The sequence below is a fragment of the Nelumbo nucifera genome, chromosome 3 (assembly GCF_055504915.1).
Source record: "Nelumbo nucifera cultivar China Antique chromosome 3, China Antique-T2T, whole genome shotgun sequence".
NCBI lineage: Eukaryota > Viridiplantae > Streptophyta > Magnoliopsida > Proteales > Nelumbonaceae > Nelumbo > Nelumbo nucifera.
Window position 1 is genome coordinate 53,098,956 of NC_142651.1, and position 8,774 is coordinate 53,107,729.

At 39.4% G+C, this 8,774-nt stretch overlaps 1 protein-coding gene across 1 annotated transcript; it reads right to left on the minus strand.

Moving 5' to 3' along the window:
- Positions 1-1,059: 1,059 nt before the first annotated feature.
- LOC104600902 (cyanidin 3-O-galactoside 2''-O-xylosyltransferase FGGT1-like) lies at positions 1,060-2,923 on the minus strand. Its single transcript, XM_010264060.3, has one exon. It carries the CDS (start codon positions 2,843-2,845, stop codon positions 1,418-1,420), a length of 1,428 nt encoding a protein of 475 aa, XP_010262362.1. The 5' UTR covers positions 2,846-2,923; the 3' UTR covers positions 1,060-1,417.
- Positions 2,924-8,774: the final 5,851 nt, after the last annotated feature.

Sequence of the window (8,774 nt, forward strand, 5' to 3'; positions counted from 1 at the left end):
GTGGTATTTTTGAGCCCATGGATGATGGTATTTTTGTCCAAATGAAAATAGTCAAAGGAAATAACCTTTTAGTGGTGTTGTTTGCTGGAAGATTGGAAGTAAAAAAAAAAGGAAGAGAATCCCGTATAAAAACAGAGAGAGAAAATGAGCAAACTTTTCAAATTCCCGCCTGCACAGTTTTCATCTTGTGCTTCGATTGAAGGTCGTTTGTGGTTTGATTGAGCTGAAATTTTGCAGGAATGTTCGCGACTTAAGGTTCTTCAATCTGAACAGTGAAGATCTGGTTTAGCTCACTGGTTTGTGAGATCTGAATCCGTGAATAGTACCTCTGTTTTGGGTGAGATTTCTCAATTATCTTGAGATATTTGTTAGTTTCCAAGGAATGCATTTTCTTGATGATTTGCTGATTGTATGCTTCTAGTTTTATCTAGAGAGACCCCTTCTACAATTATTTTCTTGATAGTAGAAGTTTTTGGTGACCGTGGTTTTTTATCTTCCCACACCGGAAAGGTTTTTCCACATAAATTTGGTTATGCCTTTCTATGCTTGTTTTTTGTTTTAAACTCTACTAAATTGTTTCCTCATAAATTCACAAGGGAGAAAAATATTATTTCCGCTGTTTTTAGAACTTGGTTAGAGTTTGATTGATTTCGTGATTCTCCCAAAAGATAGCATATATAGGAATTACCTGTGAATCAAATGCTGCGGATGTATCTAGGAGAGAGACCGTGAGAAATAGAGAGAATCGCTGATGTCCAATCGTGTGTGAGAGAGAAAGAGGTAGAGAGAGAACGAGTGCAAGAGAGAGAGAGAGATGAGTGAGGGAGAGAAATAGAAAGACGACCGAGTGAGAGAGAGGGATGAAGAGAGACGACTGAGTGAGAGACAAAGCGAGAGAGGGATGATTGAGAGAGAGAGAGAGAGAGGGCGGGAGAGGCGTGAATATTTTCAACGGGAGAGGCGTGAATTTTAGCGGCAGTTTTAATCGACTGCCGCTAAAAATCCATCTTTATAGCCAAACAGCCGGGTTGAAAACTGCAAAATCAGCACAACTCAATCTTGGTCAAAGTTTTTTTTTATTATTTATGAACAAACGAAAACCATTAAGCAACAGAAGGTACTGATATAGAGTGAAAGATTTTCACCATTAGAGGAGCTATTTAATGAGTAGCTCTATTACAATCCCAACTAATATCAAAATTAAGACATACACAACCATATTTTATCTAGAATTCACCAAAAACCCCAACAAACGTTTATCTTTATTCATAAGAGAAGGGTGGAAGTAGATATGAGAGGGGAGGAAGAAGGGAGAGAGAGAGAGAGAGATAGAATCCTTAAGTGCTGGCATCGGGACGTGTTTGATTCTTATTCCTTCGGACAGAAAAAAATTCTGTCCCATCCTTAATTTGATTTCCTATTCATTGACGTTGGAGTTCAACTGAGGAGATCCAGATGACTGCACCAGATCTTGCAGGCCATGAACGAAGTTCTGAATGTAGGACGACTCAATCCCTTCTGTAAGGAAGAAATCTCTCCACTTCTTATGGTTAGCTTTCACCTCTCTTCCAATCTCACTGTCTTCATCCATCACCATCTTCACCGCCTTGCACACGCTCTCCCTCGTGAACAGCCCGTCTCCTCCTTTCTCAACCTCCACCCCGACCTTCAGATCTCCGCCCATCATCCTCGCATTCAGTATCTGGTCCCCGATGTGCGGCAACAGCACCACCTGACACTTGTTCACCAAGGACTCCATCAGAGAACCAGAGCCGCAGTGTGTCACGAAGCAACCCACCGACGGATGCTCCAGGATCAGCTGCTGCTGCACCCACTGCCCATGAACAACTCCTCTTCCTCCGACTCTCTCTTCGAACCCTTCCGGCAATGCAGCTTCAATCGTATCAGTCCCAATGGGTAGTTTTAGAGCTGCAAGAAACGGCAACCCAGTGAGCTCAAGACCCATTACCAGCTCCCGGAACTGATCGAGACTCAAGATGCATTCGCTTCCGAAAGCGCAGTACACAACAGAGTTTGCCTCGAACCCACCCAGCCACTTGACCCATCGTTCCTCCAGCCCATCTCTGGGCGCCACTGGCACGACTGATCCGGACACCAGCACTGGCTTTCGGAATTGGGTCTCGAGGTAATCGCAGTAGGAGCCCTCTATCTCTCTACAGGCCCTGAAGGCGAGGGCGTCACAGTCGCTTAAAGCAATATTTTGGCGCTCGTAGAATGTGATACCCTTTCCGTATTCAATGTTTGCTACCAAAGCCAAACGTCTAGCTTCGTTACTATGGAGTTTAATGGCTGCAGCTGGGAAGCCTGGCGGTGGGTGCATCAAGCTGGATTCATATAAGTCGACGTCGGAAATATTATTCCGAGAAGGGGATAGTAGGTATCCGATGGTTACAGGGCTAATGATGCAGTAATGGATGGATTTGATGCCGAGGCTACGAGCTAAAGCTGGTACCCAGTAGGCAAAATCGAAGAAAACGATGTGAGGCTTGAGCTGACGGAGAGATGCTTCGATTTCGGGCTGCGTGAGGTCCATGGCGGTCATGATGAGGCTATGCAAAGAGTGAGGGACGTCGGCGGTGGTCTCGGCGCCGGGGGGGAGGCCGTCGACATGGGGAACGACGACCGGAATGAAAGTGATGAGATTGGGGTGGAGGTTGTTGGAGTTCAATTTGGACTGGGTTTTGGTGGGCAGAAAGAAGGAGACTCTGTGGCCTCTCTCGGCAAGCTTGTTGGAGATGTGAAGGAAGGGTGTGAGGTGGCCCATGGCGTACCACGGGTACATGGCTATGTGAAGGGTATCTACGTCTGCAACTGCACCACCCATGTTTCTCTCTCTCTCTCGTAAAACTTGGAGCTGGAGAGATGAATTGTTCAAATTTAAAGGCACAAACCAACCTCAAGAGTTTGGCAAGAATTTTCATTTGGTCTTTCAAGTTTTTAAGGATTGATAACTCCATTGGCAAGACAGATGACAGGTAATCACATGGCCGAGCTACAATCACTTGTCAAGCCACTAGTCATACGTGATACGTATGATCGAATTAATTGTAGAATTTGGGGATTCTTTACTGTGATCGGTTTGTCCGGCAAAGCAATTAGTCAGTCTTTTCCAAAGTTCTTTCAAATTTTAGGAAAGACGGATGACAAGTAATCACATGACCGAGCTACAATCACTTGTCAAGCCACTAGTCATACGTGATAAGTATGATCGAATTAATGGTAGAATTTGGGGAGTAGCACGCTATTTAATTATTCAATTGTGTAAAAGTGTCCCACACATTTATTTTCACTATCAAATTGGGGGTCATTTTAAGAGTGGAATCTACCATGCATGTGAAGGATTGATGTAAACTCACAACTTTGTTTGGCAAGTGGCAAAGTAATTAATTCCCACAAATCCAAGATGTTAATTATTCATTTGTGTATCCCATATGGTCATAGCAATGTTTTAAAAAGCGATTCAGAACGGGAACCATTCTGGCCAGTGACTTTTGGATTAATGGTTTGATCGTTCGGTTTAAATTAATAATTAATTTTGACAAAAAAATTAAAATAAAAAAATGGTTAAAATCATTGAATGGATTGACGGTTTTACTGTTTGGATTAACGGAATAATCGATTCAATGATTTTTTGCCAGGGGTTGAGTTTGGAGTAACACATCTTCCAATGACGAATATGGAAAATGTTTTCATTGTAGGTTGAGATGTGCATGTGGGTAGGGGTGAGCAAAAAAAAACCAAAAAATCGAATCGACCAGAAAAAACCGATCAAAACCGAACTAAAAAATCAGTTAACCAAATCAGTCGGTTCGGTTTTGGTTGATGTTTCCAAAAAGTCGATTCGGTTTCGGTTAACCATTTAAAAAAACCGGCGGTTAACCGAACCAATCGATATAAATTTTTATATAATATTATATATATATATATGTTATATTTATTTTTTAAAAAAATCAAATAAAAATGTTCGACAATTCGCCAGTCTGGCACCCACTAGCTGCCAATCTGAGTCATTTGACAGACTAACACCCGTTGGCCTTTCAGTCTCTCTGAGACAAGTTCATCTATTCGACAGTCTTTTTCTTTCCCTCTCTCTCGGACTCTCACTCTCTCTTCCGCACCTCTTAGTCACTCTGAAGTCTCTCTTCCTCACCTCTCAATCACTTTGAACTCTCTCTCTCTCTTGCCTCTCAGTCTCTCTCTAAACTCTCTCTCACCTCTCATTTTCTCTTTGAACTCTCTCTCTCTCTAGCCTTTGGTGCTCCGCCCTCCAACCAATTCGTCTCTCAGCATTTCTTTTCTTTTTTTAATTTTAAGGGCATAAAAAAACTAAAAAATCGAACTGCGGTTAACTGGTCCACCGGTTAACCAGTTGTATCGGTTCGGCCCAAAAAATTACACCATGGTTTGGTAACCAAACTGTGATCACCCCTACACGTGGGGTGTTAACGTGAACTAAGTGGCTCTCCCTTGCTTGAATAAACTTTGGCTATTGGGGGTTAACAATCTATGCTGTTAAGTAAATTTTTGGGAATGCCACGTTACCAACTTACCATGAGAGTGGGATAAAATAGTAATTGCCCCATATTTCCTTTTGACCATAAACATAGGCATGAACGTGAATTAGTGAAAGTGTTCGGCCCATAAACACTCTCAACAGCATAGGCTATTGGCCCCAACAGCCAAAGTTAATTCCCCTTGCCTCGCCTAGATTAGGTGGGGTGGGGGCATGTTCTCAGGTATCACCATTGGATTGGAATTTTTCACGTTTGGGGTGCATGATTTAGCTATTCTAAATCCACTTTCATGGATGGAACATTCTTTTTCTAGTCAGTATGCTATTACACTCTCGTTTGTACCAAGAAAAAGGGAGAGAAATTCATTTGGGGTTTCTTTTTTACCTTCCATGATCGACCAAATAGCCTAAAACTCTTTATTTTTCTTTTTTTTAATAGATGTCTAAAGCTCTATAGTGGGTTCAAATCTTTTGTAATGAGGTCATTCGATCCTTTTGTACCAGCTCAAGGTTTAGGAAAACCTGGATCAAGGTTTCAGCTAAAGTACTGAAAGGGATGGGAGATCCATCATATGGATGGCCAAACCCTACATGAAGGTTGGGCAAAATTTCAAAAATTTCTTTACTCCCATCCGGGAATCCTATTCCCAATTTAAAAAATTGCATTTTCAAGGTTTGTTTTTGTAACCTAACTGGACCAAATCTGAAACAAAGAGTAGGGAGGGATATACCTGATATGAAATCCACACAAGAATGCTCCTCCCAACGTAGGTGTTCACGCCCAAAGAGTGTACCAAATCCTCCCTAAATTGAAGATGACACAGCTTAGGATGACGCAAGATCAGCAAGTAGTTCTTCACCAAGAACTTGTGATTCGTCAACAAGAATCGAATGGGATAGTGAGCCCAGCTTTTAAATTGTTTCTTCTAACAAGAAACAATATCAAGATCAAATCTTGATCAAATCCAAGAACTAGAGATCGAACAGGGTAGGGCAACAAGAGCAGGAAGAAAAAGAACTGAAGACAAGATCAGTCTAACTGAGTTGTCTTCTCTCTGTATTGAGTGAGTGCCTTTTTCAAGTCCGCCCTGCTCTCTTATTTATAGCCTTAAAGAGACAACTTCCTAATCTCATTAGGAGTTTCCTGATCCAACTCTTTATTTGGACCTGGACTCTTTAATTGATAAGGATAATCCCTTATCTTATCTACAGATAAAGATCAGCCTTCCTAATCAAATTAGGAGTTCCTTGATCCAAATCTTTATTTGGATCTGGACTCTTTAAGTGATAAGAATAATCCTTTATCCTTATTTGTTGATTCAAATCCAAGATCCGCCCCTATTTAATTAATCTAATTAACCCAATTTGAAATGAGCTTTAGGCCCATTCAGCTTTCAGGCTCACTTCCTTTTTAATGTTGGCTAGCTTGGCTCTCTTTGTGTGGCGTGGGACCCTATCATTGATCTACACATCAGCCACATGGGTTCAGCCTAGCCTCTATTACAAGGCCTGGCTGAATTCACTATTGAATACAGTGAACCCCTGAGTCCATCACTATGGGCTCTCAATGGGCCCAACATTTACACTAAATGGTCATTGGGTCCAGCCATCTTATAAAGGCCCAAGGATTGTGGTCAGATGCAAGATTATCCCATCAGGTATAACCCTCAATGGTCTTACACTTAACCTCTCAGCCCATAATGATCAAACACTGCCCGACAATAGAGCACCTCTCCTTCGGCTGCAAGGTGCAATGCTACACTCTCTACCCACATTGATCCCGGGAATTAAAACCTTTTGCAAACATTTTTGAAACCATAATATATATAAGTATATCTCTATATAAATATATTTTTCAAAACCAAATTTCAAACACATTTGAAATCCACTACCGACAGTTTAGGTTTCTATCAGAGAGTGCACTTTCCTGATCATTCACTTTGTTCGACAAAGGGACTGATCATATCACTATGATCACCCATTCAGATGATTTCTCGAACTATCCCAACATACCTAGGTTTTGACCCCCTCTAAAGATCTCACTGATTGGCATATCAAAGACAACCCAATCCGATTCCTAGTGCAATATCATAATCGAGTCTAGGGGTCAGCTGTAACATTCCAGTTTTGCCCATCAATCTCCAAGGTCCAGGGCAATACTAGAATTTTGGTCCGGTTCAGGGTTTTGAGAAAACCCACACTGCATGTACCTCAGGTTTCACCCTGGTAGCTGAGACAAGCCATCCCAACCAACTAGGCAGTACATCAGTGTCAACCTTGGGAGGATAAATCTCTCTAAATCCATCCAACAGCTATGAAGATTCTAAACTAGCACGAGTCTCATATGTGTCTAGTTTAAGGGTATTATACAAAAATACACCATAATAACATGAATCAAATATGTACTTTATCCATTTACAATAAATGCCATAATGTACATCATGCTGATTGGAGCTAAGGACATACACTGTCTAACAAGTACCGGGCCCGACTTTTTTCGGGCTGGGCTCGGGCTTTCTCAAAAAACCCAAGCCCAACTTGATAATATATATTAAATAATAAAATCTATTTTATTTAATAAAAATTATATATACAATATTTTTTATTATTTTCTCTTTTTTTCTAAGTAATAGTGTGATGTTTATTATTTTTAAGTTTTAAAGGTTTTTAATATAAATAAAACACTTTTTATTGAATAAAAAAGGAAAAAATTTCTATTTTCAAATTTCTGGTCCGACTTGGGCTCAGGCACGAGTTTCGGGCTTTATATGAGGGTCGGGCTCAGGCTCGGGCCTGAGTGTATGCTATTGACACATATACAAAGCCCGGCCTGAACCTGACCCATGAAGAGGTCTAATGTGGATGAAAATTTTGATGTGAAAAAAAACTAATACCAGAAATAAATATATATACATATATTAAATGTTATGTATATTAAATATATATTATTCATAATATATATCAAAATATATTTAAAACAGTATTTATAGTTTAACCTTTTATTTATTTTCGAAAGAAAATACATTTATCTAAAAAATTTTGGGGAAGGAGGACAAATTTTATCCTGACAAGAATGGGGTTAATTTCAGGATTAGGATTGGAGATGGGAAATATGATCCCCGCCCTAAACCCGAATTAACTTTGGTTGTTGGGGCCCAACAGCATAGGCTGTTGAGACGGTTTCTCTTTGGTTTTTAGTAAAAATAAATTAATATGTAATTACTAATTTACCCATTCTCAAGGTTTAGGAAAACCTGGATCAATCTAAAAAAAATTAAACACTAAGGTTGTGTTTGGTTTGAAGGAAAAAGTAGGAAAAGGAAGGGAAGGATATAAAAACCTATACAAGGTTTTCAAACCAAACATATTTTTCCCTTTACAAATCTTGTATAGGTTTTCAAACTAAACATAGCCTAAGGGAACCAAAAAGAAGATTTTTTTTAGTGAAATGGGTATCCATTATCATATTTTTATCCATTTCTTTCATGGCCCCACAAAAGTACAAAACTATGATTAATAGCAATATATTGTAACTATTGTTGGAGGTAGAAAAAATAAAGAAAGACAAAACTTTGAATTAGGATTATTTTTTTAAATATGTAGACATAAATGTTGAATTGGAATTTTAATTTTTTAATTGTGATCCATAGGGACTTATTTTAGCTATAAATAACCAATCTATTCTCTTAATCCTCTATGAAAAAAATTGTAATTCCCTTATGTTTCCATAATTAACTACTTGGTAGGTAAAACAGGCAAATATATAATTGGATATTTTACGTTTTAAGCAGATTCCAATCCTATGATGTAGAGGGAAGCTGACCCCACGTTAGGAATAACGTAGAGTTAATTTGATTTGCAGAGCAAAATGGAATTATTGGAGGTGTTAATAGTGGAACCCTAGATTCACAATAGCATCCATGTCACTAAGTTCCATTGTGGTCCTAGGGACTAGCTTGGCATTTACTTTAACGTCTCTTCAATTCAAGAGATTACAGTGGTCAACATGTGTGAAAAAAGACAAATTATCACATCAAACAGGTATTCGCTTAAAATGGTAAACTAGGGAGGGGCCCCTGCTATCTAGGAGCAAAACATTATGAAAATTTTGAAAGAAAAAATTGGAAATGTAGGAATTAATATAGAAATTGCAAGTCTATAACCCTATTGGATGATTAAGCAAGGATAGAAAAAAGTAGTTTAAGGTGTAACAAATAAGCCAGAAAGGAAAAAAACAAAG

Bases quoted from the DNA above. Each gene is read 5' to 3' on its own strand.
- LOC104600902 (XM_010264060.3), bottom strand. From the start codon at position 2,845: ATGGGTGGTGCAGTTGCAGACGTAGATACCCTTCACATAGCCATGTAC.